The 22,571-nt window shown below is 33.8% G+C and overlaps 2 protein-coding genes across 2 annotated transcripts; both read right to left on the bottom strand.

Annotated features, from left to right (window-relative positions):
- Nucleotides 1–452: 452 nt before the first annotated feature.
- On the bottom strand, nucleotides 453–8,950 carry LOC125847978 (uncharacterized). Its single transcript, XM_049527749.1, has 7 exons — nucleotides 8,707–8,950; nucleotides 7,636–8,087; nucleotides 6,928–7,113; nucleotides 6,413–6,520; nucleotides 3,728–3,931; nucleotides 1,783–3,653; nucleotides 453–1,463 (listed from the first exon to the last, which is right to left on the bottom strand). The coding sequence occupies exons 1-7, from the start codon at nucleotides 8,780–8,782 to the stop codon at nucleotides 896–898; spliced, it is 3,465 nt and encodes a 1,154-aa protein (XP_049383706.1). The 5' UTR covers nucleotides 8,783–8,950; the 3' UTR covers nucleotides 453–895.
- Nucleotides 8,951–10,562: 1,612 nt separating this feature from the next.
- LOC125848907 (uncharacterized) lies at nucleotides 10,563–19,211 on the bottom strand. The gene is made up of 10 exons (XM_049528870.1): nucleotides 19,045–19,211; nucleotides 16,621–16,837; nucleotides 14,563–14,720; nucleotides 14,309–14,454; nucleotides 12,323–12,385; nucleotides 12,130–12,222; nucleotides 11,635–11,796; nucleotides 11,405–11,511; nucleotides 11,109–11,230; nucleotides 10,563–11,029 (listed from the first exon to the last, which is right to left on the bottom strand). Exons 1-10 carry the CDS (start codon nucleotides 19,151–19,153, stop codon nucleotides 10,773–10,775), a joined length of 1,434 nt encoding a protein of 477 aa, XP_049384827.1. The 5' UTR covers nucleotides 19,154–19,211; the 3' UTR covers nucleotides 10,563–10,772.
- Between the last annotated feature and the right edge of the window lie 3,360 nt (nucleotides 19,212–22,571).

Raw genomic sequence — 22,571 nt, 5'->3', positions numbered from 1 at the left:
AAGATTAGGCCAACTTTGAAAGGAGCTAATTAGTGGAAGACTGAAGAGAACCCTGAAATAAAGGATCGAAAGAAAGAGGGGAAGAGCTGCACAACTATGCTGTGACTTCGAATAAAAGTCGAGTAATACCACGAACTAATACGCAAATGATCAAAATTACCCACTTTTTTTGGTGACTATCAACTTCCTTGATTACCAAAGTGACTTTACAAGAGCCATATCATAGTTAACACAAGCGGCTATCAAATATCAACATAAAGACTAACTGTCAAGTCTAACTACCTAACAAGAACTTCAAAAAACAAGCTGTTGGAGTCTACTTCTAATTCTAATTCTAATTCTAATAGAAGCTATAATATTACAAACATAAGAAATTTCGTTTGGCTAGAGAGTCCCAGTTTCTGCTTGTGTTAAGAAACTCTGAGGTTCCTTTCTTTCCAGATACTGTGTACACATTTAGCATATATAATTTTAAACGCTTGTGCGGCTCTAAAATTCCCTTTAGTATTCCCTAATATCCATTGGAAGTGTAGCTCCCAGCTTTGTGATCCCAGAGGTTGTCCCTGTAGCCATTAAAGGATTCTATTCCATAATCCCTGAGTAAATACACACATGTAGCGAAAAGATGTTCTCTGTTTTCTTCATGTTGCTGGCACAAGCACATGTCTTATCCACTACCATCCACCAAGTAGTGGCAGTTAACAACCACACCTGCAGCATCAACCATAGTGTAAACATGGCTTTGGATCTGGCACTATTGTTGACAATCAGATTGGTCCATGGTACTCTAGGCAATTCACCAAGAAGCTTCAAATTAATTGTTCTGATAATAGAAATACCATTCGAGCTCTATATAATAGAAACATCATCCTAGCTCTAACTAAATAACTGCAGTCTATGGCACTCTAACAGACTGACCACTATTAGAAGATTCCTGTACAGTGAAGAACTGATTAGTGTTCAGGGGCATAAGGCTCCAGTAAGCACCATTGTTGTCTATACAACAGCTGTGCCATTTGATTTGGTAAGAACCCACAGGAAATGCAGAAACATCTAGCAAGCAGGTTGCAAATCCTTGCCCTTTCTCATTAGGATCAAAACACACAAATTTATCCACGGCTGAAGTCCCTCCAGCATTCTCCATAGCATGTAATCCATCTCTCTCGGTAGTCCCTGTTGTGAAGTGCAATAGCTTGTCATTAAGGCCTACCATGTGATCGCTTTTCCAAGCTTGACAACTGGACTCTGATACCTTCTTATCCTTGTTTGCACTGAATACTTGAAAGGATATCCTTGAGTGAAGGATGCAGTACAACTTCGACACTTGAGACAGCTGGTCTGGCAATATATTTCTTAGCTGAATACACAGAGTTAGAGGGAGCCGAAAGCCTGACAAGACAGATATATCGTCTATCCTTTGACCATCTTCATTTGTTATGAAAAGCTCAGCAGAAACAGGGGGCCTGCCATTTCACAGTTCAATATTAGAATACTATCAGAATTCTAATATTGAATAAAAATGTACAACTCTAGAACCAATCCAATTGAATCAAACAGATCTCAAAACTTGTTTTGTCTAAAAATCCACTACTGTTTCAAATTATCTGCTACTTCTATTCCCACCGAAGACAATTTCAGATCAAAAAGGGTCGATGACATCAAAGTATAAGTTGGCTACCATATGAAATATGAAACAGACTAACAGCAGTAGAATATCTCAATAAATTCAATAATAGCTCCTTCTAGTTGATTGCAGAAGTCTATGAATGAAACTTCATGTACCTTAATTGAAAAAAATGTTTGGGAGTCCGGAAAGGAATCTGTATCCACGAGAAAATAATATTGAACAGCAACTGCAAAGCATCACGAGGAATTCGGGATATACCATTATTTTCATGTACATGAATCGCTTGCAAACGAAGAAATCTCTGAATGGAATATTTACAAAGTTTAGCAACATCTCTTGCTTCAACACAAGTTGTAGAGACTTCATTTCGGAATTCTTGCATGGAACAGCTCCTAGAGCTTCGATGGAAATCCAAAAGATGCCGCAGATTTTTGCTAGTCTCTAAGTCTGTAAACCCAAGTCTTCTTAACAAGTCATGAACTAGCTGAGTATGAAATTGCTCGTCTGTAGTTTCAAGACCATAAGTACTACAATTTTGTTTACCATGGGAACTGGCAAAACATAGTGTTAATCCAGTACTAAAGGCTAACAGTGAACAACTTAATCCAAGATCAGAAACTATCTTCATACTTTTCCTGTCCATGACAATGAATGACGTTGCTAAGAGATCAAATTCCTTTACTAGCCTCATGAACTGGGAAGAAGCATGGGCAAGCAATTGCAACAATGAGCTGAGTCCTTTCGAAGAATTCGAGTGCTGAACCAAAATCCTCGCCTCTATTTGTTCTGTACTTCCGGTGGCATCTTGTGAAAGCAAATTCATGCTCAATAATTTTAGTACATCTGCCACAGTTCCGACAACCTTTGATCTTAAAGTAATAAACCATCTCTGAAAACTAAAAGCAAGACCAGAAACAGAGGCATCAAAAGCTTCCTCTAAAGAACAAAGCTTGTTGGCGACCCCAATAACATTTTCAATGTGATCAGCTGTCATAATTTCCCCAGCTGCATTTCCAGAAAGAGTAAGCCCGAACAACTGAACTTTCCTTTCTAATTCTGAAAGATGGGATAAGGATTTTAACCAAAAACAACAGATATCAGATTGAACCATAGGTATTAGCTCCCCAAATATGTACGCAGCTACTAACCATGCACCATTACATGCCGCATATTTTGCCAGCTTATAAGACAACCAATAATCTTTTTTAACCAAAATTTGCTTCACACGATCAATAATGAGAATTTCATGCTGGGACAGGGAACCATCATGTGAGAGAGAACTATAACGAGATGGACGAAAATTTCTATTAGAACCCAGATCTTCCCCTATCTCCAGCCACATACACTGATATGCAGCATGGAAGTGCAATAAAAGGTCATATATTAGGTGGATGTAAACAGGAAGTAAGCTGCACTGGTGCACATGCTCAACCAGATGCTCCATTCTGTTAAAGACTAGGGTGGCACCACCAGTGGAGACATCCAGCTTTTCAAAGCAAGTTATCAGAATCTGGGATAAATAAATCAAGACTCTTGATGCAGTTGATGTATGGTTTTCTTTGTCAAGCTCTGTTATATGATGATCTTCTGAGACTGAATCCGTCATACTGGTGATTTCATTAAGCATGCCGACCAGATGTTCAATAACTATACAGATCTTATCCAGCACAATACCAGAGAGATTTTGATGTCTTTCAACCAAATCAACTAGAATAAAAAGTAAACTCTTTACCTCCTGTTCCGTTCCTTTGTCTGGATGAGGATTATCAACCACTAACTTAATTAGTTGGGAGATGCGATCTAAGGTGAATGTAAGCATACGAGATGAAACAATTGAGCCAATTCCACCTGCTGCATCTTTCAGTATCCCCAAAAGCTTGTCAAAAATACAAGCTAATACATGAATTGCAAACACCCTCTCTGAGATGACTGGAGATTGTAGTTTGAACTCAACAATTTGTAAGAACTTGGAGAAAATAGTGAGGATCTCTGTGCATGGAATTGTATCTAGGTTGGGGGGAAGTATCTGCAAAGTAAGAGAATGTAAGCAGTACTAGTATGATTACAATAGCACAAATTTGACAGATCGAGAGGAAATACCTTGCATAAAGCTCTTAGAGCATCAAAATGCAAAGCTGGTGGAAAATCTAACTGATTTATGACGCCAAACAACTTTAGAGTCACATTTGAATTGGCCGGGAAGTGATACATTCCTTTGGCTAAAATGAAACGAAGACATTTTAATGCCATAACTTGCAGGCTCAAACCTCTATCCTTAGTCAAAAATGAGGAAAGCAATTCCACCTGTAACCAAAATCAAGAGATAAATATGCAAAAAAATCAGGTATAAAGTACAATAGATATCCTTAATTTCAATATTATATATTCAGCTTGTTTGCACAGACCAACTCAGCCATGACAGAAATTGCATGGCTTTCCTATTAAATCAGTCAATCAACCAGCTAGTTGGTGTAAGTTAATATGAATCTTCTATATACATTGTGCCTTATCCAGGCCCATTTCATTCTAATATTGGTGAAAAATTGGTCTTCTAAAGCAAATTAGGGGTCCTCTAAAGCTGGAGATTCTCTATATTTCAGACTATGCTTCCACTGGCAAATGCTTCTCTATAACCAACTCCATGCCTACAATGATATATCTGGAAGTTCACATAGGAGATGCTATAACCATCTTTGGCAACCTCATGTGGTTCCTTTCATATCCTGTTTTATAATTTTGCAAGATTATGACATTATATAATTAAGAGAAAACACATAAAATCCCCCCTGAACTTGGCAGGACAACTTACTTTAGCACTTAAACTACACGGATGTTTAAATACCCCCCTTAACATTTTTGAAGTGTTATAAATTATAATAACACTCTCACTTGCCACATTATAGCCATGTAAGTGCCACAACATAGCCATGTCAGCACCGTCATTAATTAATTTGTTTATTAATTATTTTCACCATTTTTTCGTAACACTTCTTAGAATTAATTTACACTAATCAATTAATTAATCAAAAATACATTTCCCCAAACCCAGCCCCCACCCACCCCCCTCACTTCTTTCTTCTTCCTTCTTCCTTCTTCCTTCTTCCTTCTTCTGCTTCACCATTTTTAGCTTTTCACTGTTCATTTTTTTTTCCTCTTCATATTTTTCAACGAGCTTCACCATCCAAACTCCTTTCATCGTAACTCCCAAACCACCACTTCGCTATCACTCTCTTCCTGAATATACCATTAACAGTGAGCTTCGAAGCTTTTGAGAGGGACTTCTCCAAAACCCAGCCCCATAAAATTTACTCCACATTTCCTTCTCCAGCATCACCACATCTTTATCGAATTCCAAGTTACTTCCAATTTCCTAAAATAGATCCACCACATCTTTAACAATAAACTTCGAAGCTAAAGTTGTTGCTAAGCCAAGAAGAGGTAAAAACTTCATTTTAATCTATTTTTGGATCTTAATAAAAGTTAATATATAAGGAAAATAATATTTAAAATATTAATTATATATTGACCTATAAAAAATGCCATGTTTATGATTATAATTATTTTTTCCTTTTTTAATTCCTTCACACGCTATTAGGTGAGTGAACTCACTCTCTTTGCCACGTCAGCCCTTAGGGTTGTATTTAATTCACTTCAAAAATGTTAAGGGGAGTATTTAAATGCCCGTTTAGTTTAAGTGCTAAAGTAAGTTGTCCAACCAAGTTCAGGGTTTTTTTTATGTATTTTCTCTATAATTAACCTCAAATTAAGATAGTCCGTTGCACAAAGCATCCTAAATTAGCGAGGTCCTAGGAAGGGCCACACCTCGAGGGGTGTGATGTTGACAACCTACCCTAATGCAAGCATTATTGTCTGCTCCCACAAATCGAACCCGTGACCTATAGGTCATACCATTTACCAACATATCCATCTTGTTGCATTACATAGAGACCTCCGAATATGGTAAACATTGTTTTGTGCTCTTTAGGGTCTTAAGTTTTATTTCAAAAAAGTTAACCTGGCTTCATCTTCTTTGTTTATTTAAGTTTATCATTGTTGAAGTTCTTTACCTTATTCATTTTTTGAGATAAAGATATTGTCTGGGCCAGCTTGTGCCTTGCGCGTAGCCCAACAAATTTCACAGGGCACCTCCTACCTTCCACCAGCATAGGTACTAGGTATCTCTATCCCCCAAGGTTTGGACAGATGGGAAGAAATCACCTAGGGGTCATTTGGTAACTTGTTAGGACAAATATTATACATGTATTAGATCCTACATACATAACACCATGTTTGGTAGTTGGTTAGTATTATGTATAAAATTTATACAATGTTTGGTTTGTAATTTAGAAACCGTCATAATTAATACATGTACAAGTTATGAGGGAATCTATGTATAATTTTTGCAGGATAGAAGATAGAATAACTAATACATCTATAAGTAATACATGAATAACTAAATCATGCATAACTAATCCCTGCATAAAATAATACATAAACTTTCTCATAACTAATTCATGTATTACTAATACCTGCATAACTCTAGCCAGCTATCAAATGACCCCCTAGTGTTTTTGCCTTCGCTGGATTTGAGGTCTCAATCCACTTGGTTGACTACTAGGCCACAACCTAGAGTGTGCGGTTCTTTTACCTTCATCTCGGAGAAAAACTTAGACTCCATTTCTTTTCTTATTTTCCTTATCATTTTTGTATTTCTCTGCCTTTCTCTTCCTACATTGGTTGACATTAGAAAAGATGCAAATCAAACGAAATGAGTAAAAAATATACCTGTCTAGGAATTAAAGGTGTCCACTTAGAAGCAATTTTGGAAAGTGAAACTAACATCACCAAAGAGAATTCTTCTTCTGAAGATTCTAGGATAAGCTTTACACCAGTCTGCAATATGAAAAAGTCAATTTTAGTGCTGCAATAGAAATCTGAATTCACTTCTTCATCATGTAAGCAAATTGTCAGACAATACAGATTGGCCTGGTATCATTAAAAACTTATTTTAAGGAAATTGTAACAAAAACTACAGCAATAGTCACAATTAGTTAAGAGATGATAACTTGCATTTCATGCATAAAAAAGAAAAACATTGCATTTCACTATGCATAATGTTGTCATCTATATGAGTATTTACAACATGGTTTCTGAACAGTGCTTTTTCAAAAAACAAGCTCTTTTAGAATAGAGCAGAAAGGGACAGAAGGATAGGGGGTCCATATAATGAGTCACAGGTGCAATAAGAAAATTTACATGTATTTGGTGGCAGAAACTCATATGAAAGAGAAATACTGAACCTTATGAGCTATATCTGCTAGTAAAATTGGGCACCACATTTTAGCAAAAGCACGTCCTCCAGCTAACCTTATAGCCCTTGATGTTTCAGATGACACCAACAGACCTCCAAGCATCTCCAGAAATACATAAGCAAAATCGTCTGCCAGTTCAGAAAAGCATCCAGCTGCAAACAAAGAAGCCTTTGCCTGTAGATAGACGCAAAATGGTTGTTTCAATTATCAATCATGTCAAAAGTTAGAGGCAAACGGAACAATATGTAATTGTTGTAAATGATACAATAGTCTAGATCAGTGCGTTGCACAAAGTGTAAATTCCTACAAGCACTTCCTTAATTATGGAGAAAAAACCATGGAGAGCTTATTTATGACTGGATAGTAAGCTGCCAAATTCTGGAAATTATTTGGAGTCCTATTTCGGTAAAATGGCAGGAAATTTCGATCATTCATATCTTACAACACTAGTGCTCCGTCCCAACAGGTAATTCTCTTCAGCACACCTTACTCCAGATCATCCCTATAATTGTGTGTTGGGAACCGGGAAGCTCTAAGTGCAAGCAGATTTTCCAACCAAATGTGTTAAGGACAGGTTGCAACATCAGATTAAACTTTGTGTACTGCTATACCTTCATAACGGCTTCCCTATACTGAATCTTACAAGCAGTGGATAATCTGTTGTATATAGTACTCATTAAGATGGACAGGTCTTACCTCCAGAATATGCATCGACCACAAGCTTGAAAGGATGAGGTATCTAACATCAGCACTATCTTTTGCAATATAAGCCCAGCAACCAAATAGAACTAAAGCCAGTGCTCTCTCTTCAACATTTCCAGAGTCGAATACTATCTTTATTCTAGTCAAAAGTTCTCTATAGCTATCTACTTTATCCTTCGAAAGGATTCCCTCATCTTTTCTTCCCTGGCTCCTCAACTGCCTCCTCTGCTTGAGCTCTGACAAGAAAATCTTCACTATACAAATCTTCATATGTTTGTCTCCTGACATAAATGCATCTGCAAGCCTAAGAAGGATAGCATTTGCAAATAGCTTATCTTCCCCCGGAATTAAGCCAAATATTTTGTACTCGGCAGCATGAAGATTGGACTCTCTACTCCACCACTCAAGTCTTGGTCCAATATCTAGTATGGCTTCGATAGATTTACCTAACCATCGTGGGAAAGAATAGAAAAGTATCAGTCAGAAACGATAATAGTTATCATAAAATAGTTTAAATATAACAATAACTCTTCATAACAGCATTAAAGATACATTGACAATAAAACTGGAATCATCATTGAAAATTTTAAGAACAAAAAGAAGGTCTTATAAAAAGGAGTTAATTTGGCTGACAAAATTACAAAGTGCAGCATTATAACACTTAGTTTAGATGGTTGTTACATATCATTTCATAATGTATCGTATTGTGTTGTATTTTATTACTTTGATATATATAGCATTTGCACAGATTGTATCATTTCCGTTGTTACATAGTATCACACATCAACAACGACAAATCTACAAGACAAATAAGGGTACGAGGTAGAACTATTATTAAAAAAAAAAAAACTTATCATCCAATAAGATTTTTTGAATGAGAAGAAAAAAAAGTAATGATGTGATCACATTACGTAAAATGAGACTTTTAGTAGCTACTTAACTATGAATTTAACAATCTGATACGATAAATTTAAGTAACAACGAAAACAAATATTAAATTCAAACTAACAACAAAATACATTACAATAGAATAGGTAACAAGCATACAAAGAAACTGTTACTCACCAGGTTTTTTAGAACGGAGGCCTTTTTCAAGTTCTATGTTCCATTGCATAGCACAAGCAGATGGAGTTTTCTCCATTATCTTCTCTCAAAGGACAATGAGCTTGAATTTTTTCTGAATTGAACTTAATCAACAGCAAAAAATGGATAGTAAGGAGAGAGATGAGTGGAAAGAAAAATTGTACCTCTGTAGAATCGGAATAAGGAAAAAAGAAGAAGAGGAGTTCAATCAGTCAATTCGTGCCGTCGGAGGAGTGAGGCTTCACGACGACGAACTTTTTCTTCTTTTTCAGAAAAAAAATAAATAAATAAATTATAAGGGTTTGGACTTTGGACGTCGCCAATATAGCGGAGTAAAATTTTTAATTAAGAGAAAATAAATCAATGACCCTATATATTTTTTTTCTCTTTTTATCTGATCATTTTAGCTAATTAAGAGTGTTTTATAAAAAAAAATTGTTCTTATATTATTTTTAATATTAAATAATTATATAAAGTAGTTGGAGTCAAATTTAGAATTTTAAAATATCATATTAATTTAATAAAATATATTTATTGTAAAATTCATCTTAAAAATTACGACAAATTAATATGAATCAAGTAATATAAAATGGAATAACTATGAAAGTTTTAACGAGAATACAAGTTTTTTTTGTTAGTTTTATAGAAATATTTGAGAAATTAGATTACTTCTTCCAATTCATTTTACTTGTTCGTTATTTTAAAAATAACTTTCTTTATTTGTTCTTTTTAGCAAATCAAGAGAGTTTTATTACTTTTTCTACATGTTATGTTTAATATTAAATAGCTACACAAAATAGTATTTTTACTAGTTCATATTAAGTGAATTTGTTGAGTGTTTTTTTCATAATTTGAATTAAGTGAATTATTCAAAGTTCAAGAAAGTTATTGAGACTTTTTTTTTTCATATTTAGCCATCATTTAATGAGAATCTTAATTATTTTACATTTTTTAGGAAGCTAATTTGAAAATAATCAAAAGAGTAATAGTGGAAAGTAATTTTTGATTTATGTCCTTAAATATTTTTCTCAAGGGTGTCATACCCCTAATGATTCACTTATTATAAACTAGAGGGAGTGATAGTCAAATTTAGAGTTTCAAAACATCATTAATACAAAAATTTTGTATGGATTGTCCCAATTTTGAGATGGTCTTTAATTTTAGTCTCTTAAATTGTGGTCTCTAATTTTCGTCATTTTAGTACTTTAAGTAATAAAAAATGTCAAAATGCCCTTGACAACGAAAAAAAAATCGCAAGACATAAGTTCAGTGGCACAAATTAGGCTCCCAAACATAAGTTACAGTAACACAAGTTATTCCACAAAACATTAGTTCAGTGGGAAAAATTATGCTCCAAAGCATGAATTTAGTGCCACAAGACATAAAAAGCAAGCAAAGTTCTTTGAAGTCTTCGCTACATGACTTGTGTCTCAAGGCAGACATTCTCTAAAACTTTGTTTTGCAAAATTAATTGTCCAGCGGAATTCGATTTTAGTTGATTATATTTTGACACACAATTTTTTTTTAAATAAACAGTAGAGGCAAAATTAAAAATTATGAATTTGAGAAAATTAAAGACCACGCTAAAATGGAGGTATTTGTGCAAATGATTCTCATTAATGAAGTTAGTATAAAAAATACATCTCTAATAAGTTTTCTTTAAGCATTGTGCCTAGATAACATAAGTCAAGTTAAATAAAAGAGAGTGGTGAAAATTTAACCAAACTGTATAATAATCACCAAGGACACCATGTCATATAAAACAGTAGTTACTCGCTGATTATTATACATTCAGCAAACATTAATGCACGGTGCTTGAAGTAGTCAGTTTCAGTGCCTGTAAAAGTCAATAAGGTTACACTAGCTCAGACTAATAAGAATGTAATCACACCATAATACATATTACATAGTACTTTTTTCGTGTTGAGAATTACACCATAATACATACTTCACTGAAAAAAGGTTCACTACCTAAGTGAAAAACGCGGAACACGTTACAACAATTCTGGACACCTAAGCTCTCCACCCACAAGAATCACATTTTAAAGTCATAGCCATTGGTACCACCTTCTCTGCCTAGCAGTTGTCTCTTTCTTTGGAGCAAGAGTAATCCTATCTGCGTGAGCAACGGCCCATTTGCTAAAATCTGGGGAAGAAACAAGCTCTTCCATAGCCTTCTTTGTGGTGTCTTTAGTTATCTTGTTCCACTCATCCTTTGAAAGCTTCTTCCGTTCAGGAGTGTTATGGAAAGTAGAATAGAAGGTATCTTTTTCTGACAACAAGCTTCGCGGCTTGAGAGGAAAACCTGCAGGAAAAATACATATCAGAGAAACTCCACCTAATACTTCTTCATTTCATCTTACTAATAATTAGTTTAGGCTAACCTGGGCTGATTGTGTCATTTAGATTTGTCTTGAACGTCCTGGAATCATATGGCCCTTTTATCAGTGATGTGTACAAATCCTGAGATTCCCAGAAATAACTCGTGTCTATTTGTGATAAATTCCTGCTTTGCATGAAAACCGGAGTGTGAAAATACAAAGCGACTCCAAAGCGGAAGTCATCCGCCCATATACATAACAATAGAATAAAGCAACCAGACTACATAAGCATCAATCAGAAAATGGGGAGAAAGGATGGTAAAAGATTTTATTTTATTTTTTAAAAAAAAGGCACTCACTTGAAAAAGCGCAGAACATATTTGGGACGGCATAATCTCCTCAAGATTGATGATATCAGAACTCCACATATCCATGCCTCGGCACACAATAAAGGATCCACAGAACTCTGACAAACAAATGAAGTTACGTCAGTGCCCAATTGAACTCTGTTAAGGGATATAGACTAACAAAAAGAGTGAGAACTTTGGAGGATTAAACGGATTCGTAGTATTATCATATAAATGGAAACCTGAAGAATCAACGCAGATGCGAGAAATCGAATGGACCAAGCAACAAATTGAGATACTCCGGTGTCAATTGATCCATCTTCTGCAAGTACGAGTTTGTGAACAACCCAAAACCCCAACCAAGCTCCAGCAATCACAAGGAAAAGCAGCAGAAATATTGCCAGCTGCAACAAAAGACGGTCCGTGTCATCCTAAATTCCTTGGTAAGTGGAATGCTCAGTGCAGAAACCAATCAGATTGAACTTATGAAAATTCAGTCATCTTATCGTGAAATAACAGCAGGAGTTAGCAGCATATGCTTTTCAGCCATTAAATTTTGACATTTAACTTATAAAGGCAGTCAAAATCAAGTTATATGAGGTAGATTTTACTGGCATGAGAAACCCTCAGCAAAAGGTTTTTCCTAACAGGAACCCAATATTAAACGAAATGAATGGACGAACCCTAAGTTCAAACAATAAGGCAACTAATAAAACCAATAAGAAGAACTTACATACAGGGTTGTACATGTCTTCACCAACACCAATCTCGCGCAGTATTGAACGCAATAATTGTGGCACATAGCTTAGAATGAAAGATCCTACACCAACCTGAATGCAAAACAATGGCAACTCTTAATAACAAAATTTGAAAAGAATGACTCAAAGAATAACCGTTAATAGGTATACTCATACTAGCAAAGATACTCACAATGGATGAATACAAGAATATTGCTAGTGAACTCTTCCTACCAGTCGGAAGAAGCTTCATTCCCTGTCATTAGAATACAACAACTGTCAATCAGAAAATTTCAACATAGAAGCATGATATACACCTACATGTTTGGTTTTCTTGATAAGGATGATAGTATACCTACAATTATACATCTACACACATTCGTACATGATACAGATGTTATGCACAGAGCTCAAGATAAAATAAAATATTGAATATTTTCTGATTGATTAACATTGTTGACGATGATATACTCACGTCACAGGATTGGATTGTTAGTTGGAATAATGTTTCTAATGTAGCATTCAAAGATGTAAATCTAAAATTTCTTGATTAGCTCCCAAATTGGAATATTAGCTTTTTATTAAGCTAAACTAATTTACCACATAAGACTCTCTAAGACTTCAAGTACACTTAAAAAGATCTCTTGTACATCTCTAAAATGCCATGATCTTCGCCTACATCATGAAATCAAAATTAAGACTAATTCACCACAGATATCAACCGTCCACTTCAAGTTGAATCAATTCATATGAAAAAAGGAAATCACGTCTACAACAGTGTAAAAGTTGTCTTCTTTATAGTTTCAAAGTAATTTGCCTTCTTTATAGTTAAAAAAAATTGCCTTCTTTAACATGATAATTATAAGATTTAACAACTATAAAAGATTATCGATATGTAAAGTGGACATAAAATTGTTTCTTTTTTGTTTCTATATACACGGAGATTAGATCGCTCATCCATCGTGGGTTATGACACCACCTGCCAGTTTTGCAATGGAATAGTATCACCTAAAAGCCATTTAGCTTTCTTTAGAGAAACATCTATTTAATGATTAGTAATTAGGAATTATTTCATATCTCGTCCGTATGCTTTTCAGTTCACATGCTCTATTTTGTTGTAGTTCTGAACAGCAGAAATTATTATTTCCAGATTTCCAACATTTCATAATTATTATATTGCCGTGAAGTAAGAATAAAATGAGAGTTTGAATTAACTCAAAAAAAAAAAAAAAATTGTTGATAAGTTCTACTTGTACTCCCTTTGTTCAATTTAGTTGCCTACTTATCCTTTTCTTTAGTTGGGATTTGGTTTGCCTACAAATCCTTCTAATGGCCCAAAAAATGCCATTTCTCCAAAGAGGGCATAATAGCCAATCTTATATGATAAAAGTTATGCAAGACCTTTTACAACATTTTTTTCACAGAAACCTGGGACATTCAGAAAATGCCTTGCAATAAGTACATTTATCAACATCTTCTTATATTTGTATTGTTCTCATTTCCTCCCTCTTTTTAAGCATATCTGCGATTTAATTCACATGTGCCATTTAGGGGAAGAAACCTAAACTATTCATTATGAATTATACACTTTAGAAGTTAAAGATTCATTAGATTATAAAAACTATCACTGCAAAAGAAAACAAAATTAGTCAAACATACTTTCCAAGTCCAAATCTCAGGTAACAAAGATACTTTAAACTTCTTGGATATTTTATTTTTATCTACTTTGTGATGTGATTTGTCAACAATTTTAGCGATCTTGTTAGCTTTATTCTCCCTCTTTTACCCACCAACATCTGGGTTATTTTTGTAAGTTACAGATATATCTTCAGCAGCACAAGATTTTTGTAAAAATACTACCGTGGAGTTATTATGGTGCTACTCTGCAGTTTACAGTTGCAAAGCAATTTCCATTTCAAGAAAAATATTATCTCGCACAATACGATTGAAAAAATTATTTTAGCTACTGAAATCAACTAAAACAGTTTGCTATGTAAATTTGAACTAAAATATCAAGATTTGAAACTGAAAAGACAATCCCAACAAGAACGCACATGCTTCTTCAATATTAAAAACAGGGAAGATAGCAATCCTAGCAGAGGCTCTTCTTTGCACTCAGAAAAGGGACAAGTTTACGGAAGTATGCATACTTCTTTGAGAATGAAGGGTACAAAGTTACCTGGAAAAGGACCATCAATATCACAAGAAGAACCCCTACTGCCATCGCACCACCATAGAAAAATACTAGAGACTTGCTAAGGAAGGATGCCAGAGCAAGTAGCAATATGCCCAATACCAGAAACACAACACGATACAAAAAAAAATCTGCATAAAAGGATAAAGGATATTAAGGCTGGTAAATTGAATTAAAATTCCAAAAGCAATAAAACAACAAAAATAAGTTGATTTCAGATTGGCCCAGGGAGAACAAACCTTCATGCAGCGAGACCTGAAAAGTTTCCTTAGATGAGCCTGTCATCCTAATATCCAAGAACTTGTGCTCGAAAGGTGACATTGATCTCACCCATGAACCCTTGGTTAGTTTCATCCATTGGCCTGGCGGACACATCCCAATTGCAAGGGATTGATTCCTGCAAAGATGATAATAACCCTTGACAATTTATAAAAATTTAAAACAGTAAAGATGAAGTGGATCACCTATACCTATCTAACTTTCAAAAGGTTCTTAACTCTTGATCTTCCTTTTGTATCAGATGACATTTCAGTTGGTGAAGTTTCATATTAAGAGCTTAAAAGGATAGAACCTAAATGACTGGGAAATGACCTTTATAGCAGCTTTTCATAATACAGTCCCTCAAAGTTCCAATTTTACAGAAGAAAAGGACAGCTTGGAGTGGAAGGTGGATAGCAGAGGTATTTTTACTGTCAGGTCAGCTTACAACAAATACTCAGGAGATAGGATGGACATGGAGAATGATCTGGAAGACCAAAGTGTCTTATAAGGTAAACTACTTAACATGGTTATTGGCAAAGGAAGCAGTCCTCACTCATGAAAACCTTACCAAGAAGAAAGTCAACCTATGGTCTAGATGCTATCTATGAGAAGAACAGATAGAGGCAGTCAACCATCTCTTTTTGCACTGCAAATGGACAGACCAGTTGCGGCAGATGTTCATCCATAAGAGGAAGATCAGGTGGGTGAAACCTGGGAGAATCAAATAAGTGCTAAGAAGCTGGAACAGAGAAGGCAATGCAGTGAAGAAGGAGGAGAGATGGAAGATGGTTCCTCATGTATTAGATGGATCATATGGAAAGAGAGGAATCAGAGATGTTTTATATTGCAAAAGAGCAACATACTGAAGATCAAGACAGACTGCTTAGGGCTTTACTATTTTTGGTGTAAACAAGTAGTTATAGACAGCACACTGCACAGAGCCACAAAAGATGTTTTTAATGTAATTGATTGGCTGTAATTAGATATACTATTAGGATTTTGGAAAGGGAACTCTTTGTAATGGGGGACTACATTTTGTTGTAGTATACCTGTGGATGTGGATATATAGAAGTAAAGTTTACCATTCTCAAAGAAAAGAGCTCAAAGGCATAAACTTGGAAGCAAAAGCAACTACCATTAGACAAGTCATACTAGAAATTATTCTGCTATTTTTTATTTTTTTTTTTATGAAGCTGTTATTTTTTTCTTATAAATGGGTCATACTAGTAATAAATAATCCCTAACAGTCATCACCTTTAGTTTAGCCATTATACTACACAAGAGAAAGGGTATCGATTTTACCTCTTGAAATGATGTCCCTCAAACATACAGATTTAATACGTAATAAAGCACCTGAGTTCTTAGGTATCTATCAGACCAATAAAAATATGATAAGGCATACAGCCACAACTTTAACGAGTAGCAACAAATACTTAAGGTTGGAGATTAATTAACATACCATCAGATTCAAACAATTTCTTTATCACATAACTAATTGTTATGTTGAGAGCTAGGTAATATTAATAAAAAGAAGGATGATAGATCATACACCGACATTATATATATCAAGTTGTCAGCAACTCATCTATTATGATTTTTATTTTTATTTTTGATGACAAGGGAAACCTGCAGCCGCTACCCTTTGGGTGCGCACAGGGTAAAACCCCCGCTCCTATACAATAGCTCGCAAACCACATAGGAGAGGTAACCCGCACTAGGCAAACCCGGTGCGACGAGCTCGACCCAGAAGGCAAACCCCTTGCTTTCGCTGGCAAGGGGTTTCGAACTTGAGACCTCCAACATGGAAGTCCCAAGCCCAAACCAATGGGCCACCCCGAAGGGTCATCTATTATGATTTTTGTTTTTGAGAAAATCATCTATTGTGATTTTTCACAATCATAAAAGCCATTATGCTATTAGCCTATTACTACTGGTCAGCAGAAGAAATAAAATATGCAACAAGAAGCATCATTGGAGACTTGGAGTTCCATTAGTTCTCAGTTTAATTAGCAAAGAAACAAAGGGTTAGTGCTCACCTATGGAAACAGACCTCAGCATTAGGTGGACGCCCACTTGGATTCAGATATGACACATTCACCTTTACTGAATGGGCATACTTTCTTAGACTTTTTAGCCTTGACAATCCATGGATCTGAACTCTCTCACAAATGACTTTAGTTCCTGGCTTAGAGTCAGGAGAATTTTCCACTACTATTCCTGGAGATATCTGCAGCGTGGTAGATTGAGATACAACTGTCCAACACAAAGAGAAAAATAAACTATAATGAGTATAACCAGCTACTAATTGTTCAAAAAAAACATACCATTTCAAGGTATAAACATGTTATAATGTTCTGTAGGAGGTCATGCTTGGCTAACAGCTAGCGAAAAAGGAACAATGAGAACTCTATACAACTCTTTTTCACCTAAGGATCACCTCTTACCAGCAAGCCCAATCCTAACTGTTGGATTTTATGCAAGGGCAGTGCGGCACCAACCACACTAAAGAAGGAGCTATCAAGAAAAACTTCCAATACTTGCTGACTAAGCTCTCTCTCTCACTCTCTCGACACAAAATAGGGATTTAAAAAATCAAAGTGAACTCAATAAAGGAGAAAGCACAATATGCGCAAGTACTTGAATATGAAATATAAAAATAAAACAAACAAACAAAGAACATGCTAGTACCAATTCATGAGGTTATAGTGCATTGCAAATCAGTGGTACAGATAGTTGAGAAGTAAAAACCACAAGGGAACTAAAGGTTAGGAAAAAAAGAGAAAACATACCCAGGCCATCTAACTGTGGAGCTTAGGAACCCCTTTTTTATACCATATTCAATGTAGCAATTCTGATAAGCAACAAAATGCCTATTATGTTTCTATCTTTTTGAGACAACATTGCAAATGCAAATGTTTCTCAAGATATTGAGGCCATGTTTGACTTTTTAAACTCCTTTTTTATGAAGTGATATCATTGATGGCATCATGAAGATGCAAAAATAAAATAGGAAGAAAATACAAAAGATTTTGTTAGCTCCAATATAGTACATCATATGCTAGGTTAAGGAAATAACAAAGTCCAAAAAATTGTCAGGGGAACTCGCATGTGTTAGCGCACTCCAGCTGTATAAAAATAAAAGACATCTAGCTTTAAGGGAGTGCATTGGAATTGCTATTCCGTCAAAATATCTACTGTTTCTTTCATTCCAAGCACACCAAAGGATACAAAAAGGGATTAGTTTCCAGATTCTTCTGATGGACGTACCAACTATCCAGTTATTCTAGCTCACATAGGCTTCCTTTATACTACCAGACATTACCCAGTTCAGTACAAAAAGAGACAAAAGCATGTTCCACAAATCTTCTGTTACTAGGCAGTGTAGTTGAAGATGTCGAGTAGTTTCTGCATTCTGCTTGCACATGTAGAATCTGTTGACTAAGTGAAGGGAAAAGATATTTTGATTAAAGGATGTATTCAATATGGAGGAAAACATTTTCTCTTGTTTGGTTGGTCAAAAAAATTAGAAAATATTTTCTTTAGAAAAACAAGCTCCTTGTCATCAAGAAAAGCAAGCTCCTTGAAAATAAGGAAAATGACTTTCATAATGGAAGTAGGGAAAACAAGTCGCATTGTCTCCTCCCCACCCTCACAACCACCCACCCCCAACCCCCATCACCCCTTGCCCCACCTCAACCCCACCACCTACCCCCGTCCCAGCCCCAGCCCACTCCCTGGCCCCCCTACCTCCTTTCCCCACCCCATCCTCATAATTTTGTCTTAGACATATACAAATAATTTTAGGATAATACTCTTTACTTACATACCAAATACAAGAAAATAAATAAGAAACCACTTATTTTCCTAGAAAATGTTTTGCTGGAAAACAATTTCCTTCCTACCGAACACATACGAAGTTATCCTGGGTTAGACATGCTTGATATCCAAACAAACATACTCTGTTATAACCAACAGGTGCATGTAATTTTCTCAATGCTCGCTCCAGTTCATCCTTGTTGCTGGTCATTCATACATAAAACATTACCTTACTTTTTTTTAAAAAAAATGTATCTTCCCAATATCACAGTTTTGACAAGCAACAAGCAAAGTAACAAACAGATTTATCTTTTTCTACTTTAACCCATCAAAACTCAAATACAGTTTCAAATTACACCATCAAATAATAGCAACTTCAACGTTAAAATCAGTAAGCCCTTCTTAGAATTACAATAACAACAACAATATACCCACTGTGATCCCGCACGCGGGGTTGAGGCATAGTTTCTGTAATTGTAGTAATTTACAAGGACTAAAAGCCTAAAGCAAGACTCTTTAAGTATCAAAAAACTCACTAATCTTAACATAATTCATAATTTCTCCAGAAACTTTTGCTTAAGTCGTGAAAGAAAAGATAAAGATAAAAGAATATTTCAGAACCCTAGAATTTAAGAGAAAGTTACCTAAAGAAAGTTCATCAGCGCGGGCTATGGAGGTTAATGTGACGAGGAGCCATAGAAGAAGAGCAAATACTCCACGCGAAGGAATTGCTACATCCATTGTTTTTGCCATTCGAGTTGCTTTGGAACTAAGAGAGCGTTTTTATGGAGGAGCAAACTGAAAATACCAAGTCCTTTGGGGTCATTTCGTTATTTTCTAGTTTATATGTAAAGAATTTAAGATTGGTCTTGTGCAAGTTTTAGAGCAAGCCCAACTTGAAAGATCCTTTAGGCCCATCAACGGTAGAAACAGAAATTTTGAGCAATAGGGCAAATTACACATTTTCCCGGTTGATAGAAAATAATTGCATTCGCTAATCAAATAAATAAGAAATTTGAAATTTGTGTGCACCATATACACTATTATATAAATATTATACAAAATTATAAAATACATATAGACTTAATTGGAAGTAAATACCTCACTTTTATTTTTTGACAATATTTTTATATTCATTTTGGCATTGAATTGTCGGGTTGAGAAATATTTTCTTTATTTTTTCCTTCTCTTCTTAAGTAGTATTTTTTTATCTTTTTTATCTCTCTATATTTTTTTATATGTATTTCATATTCTCTCTCGCCTAAATTTTCTCTACCACTTTTCAATCCCTCTATTTATCTAGATTAATATAGTTGTATGTTATGTTTATCAATTGTTATCTCCTAAAAATCTCTTTTTATTTGCTAAGTATATATTTGGTTAAAATATGCGAATTTAATTTATGGATTATATATACATGTCAATTCCTTTTTTTTATAAATCATATACATTATTATACAAAAACTTACTTCGTCTTTTTTTCTAACGTCTTTTTTGAAATTTAACTCAATTCTATTTCAAATTTAAATTTTGCACTCCTCTTAATGTTTAAAATCTATTGAACCAACACAAATAATTAACAAATTCTAAAAGTCAAATCTGAAATTTAGTTCAAATCTAATTCAAAACAACTCCAAAATACTTTAGGTTTAAAAATTTAAATTCATTTTAAGCTTGTAACCTGTTGTGGGATCTATAGCTCCATGGTGGTGGGGCCTCTCTAAAAAACCAAAAAAAAAGAAAAAGAAAAAAGGACGATGGTAAAAAAAAAAAAAACAAGAGAAAAAGAAGAGGCAATTGTTGTGGACCAAATTGCTTAAGATTCTAAAATTTGGATCAATTATAGTAGCATTAACATTTTAATTATATTTGTTCGTAATTAATTCATAAAAAATTCAAATACTATATTGTATTCTGTTGCAAAAAAATATTGTTGGATTGTCCATGAGCACCAATATCTACGATTTTCTCAATTAAACCGACTATGCCTCCACCTTGATGCATTAATATCTAATTAATTTGTTGTTTTAAAGCAAATCCACTTCACTCAACAGTGTGATTATGTCTTTAATAATAAAAATGAGTAATTTTCAAATGGAAAAAGTATAGGTAAAAAGAATTAAACTTTACCTTAACTTTTTATATGTCTTTCCAAATTAAAAATTAAAAAAAGAAGGTAAATAGGATTAGAGAAAAAGAATCAAGAAAATTAAATCAGACAAAACTTAAAAAATATTTTTATTTTTATAATAAATAGAATGACAATTTTATTATATCAAGTCTTAACCTTTGAATATAATAACTTCACCGTCTTGAAAATTTAATAAGGACAATTAAAAACTAAATAATAAATTATCTCTTAAATTTGTATACTTAATAAATAATTATTTTTAATATAATAAATAAATAAAAATAAACATAAGAGTGATACGTAGGTGCTTCATAGTCAAAACAAAATAATGTAGTAGTATGACTTTCAATAATGAACCTTGAAAGATTCGAGACTTTTCAACAAGTTGGGCATATGACTAGTTGGTCTTTGTTTTGAATTATTACAAGTGAGTTTGTTATTCGAAGACCAAAACTCTTGTTCGTAATTGTACTACTTAGTTGAATTCCAAATTATTGGCAAGCAATACATTTTGATCATTAAATGTTGGGTCTGTAAAATCGAATAGATTAATAAATCGACGAAAAAATATTATTAGTTTATTGATATTGAGTTAACAGGTTTTAATGGTTTATAAAAAAAAATTATTGAATTATTAGTTTGGTTTTAATTTTTAAATATAAGTTATTAAATAAATCGATAACCCATAAAACTATAGTAATTTACTACTTTACCATTACATAAATATTAAATAATAATAGCGTTACTTTATTGATGATTACCTTGCTCTTTAGTCTTTAATTCACATTATTGTCGTTGTTCTTTTATTTGTGTTGCACTTGTATAGTTCTTAATTTCATGTGTAGTTTTTTTAGTTTTTATTTTGTGAGCATTATTTAAAGTTACATTATTATCCTGTTGCGTCAAATAATTGAAGAAATTATATATTTATTTTATAAATATTTTCTTATTTGTTAAGTCGAAAGTCGAACTAAATCAAAAATCGATAAAAAATATCTTTATCATTCTTAACTTAACATGTTTAAAAAACAAATCAATTAACTAAATCTATAATAGAAAACCAAAGCATCCGATACACACCCCTAATTAAATGTTCATAACAAGAAACAGATTACTACTCCCAAGACGTCACGATATTTAAGACATATTAGGTGTTATACTCTCGCAGTATCAATTTATCTATTTATCTGGTACTTTTTAGTTCCCAAAAATTATTTTAACCAATCATTTGTGTTGCATTAGATTAGTTAAATATTTTGAGATTAGCTCTAGATTTTTAAATTTTGTATGAAAAATTAAGTTGTCATATCAATGGCATGAAAAAACATAGAATTACTTTAAAATGTTACCAAAATTTACATAACTTTAATATCAAAAAGTAAAAAATAACACAAATAGACAGAGTAATTAACGTATTAATACCAGAAGTGATTGCAAGTGTTGATAATATGTAGTTCCTGGCTACGTAAACCCAAGAATGGTACTACCTGTCTCAAATATTGATTGTTTTGATAAATTGAATTTATTTCAAACTATGCGTATTTTTATTATAGGAAAAAATCATTTGATACAAATGTTTTTTATTTTTCAATTTACACTATTGTTTCAATTAGTTATCAATTGTTGTAGTGTTAATTGGGTATGACATATAAATGAAGGCAATGAATAAGTTAGACAAACACTAAATTAATTTCTCTCTTTCTGTCACCTTTTATTTGTTCAATTTTTCTCTTTTTACGTGTTATTTTTGAGATTTTTTTTAATCTATACTCAAATATCCTTAATTTATTAATATTAAGTTAATGTGTTTGAAAAATATACTCCATCCGTTCCTATTTATATGTCACCATTTTAGATTTCACGCTCCTTAAGAAATCAGGTAGGTTTATCATTATACTCTTATTTAGCATTCTCTTGAAGACAAGTTTTCAATAAATGAACATGAATTAATTTATTTGAGCAATGGACATAAACTATTTATTTAGTTTTTCTATGTTGGTCAAATATTTATTTTCAAGGTTAATAACTCTCAAGGGTAAA

The sequence above is a fragment of the Solanum stenotomum genome, chromosome 12 (genome assembly GCF_019186545.1).
Source record: "Solanum stenotomum isolate F172 chromosome 12, ASM1918654v1, whole genome shotgun sequence".
NCBI classification, from domain to species: Eukaryota; Viridiplantae; Streptophyta; class Magnoliopsida; order Solanales; family Solanaceae; genus Solanum; species Solanum stenotomum.
This window is presented reverse-complemented; position numbering and strand designations above follow the sequence as displayed.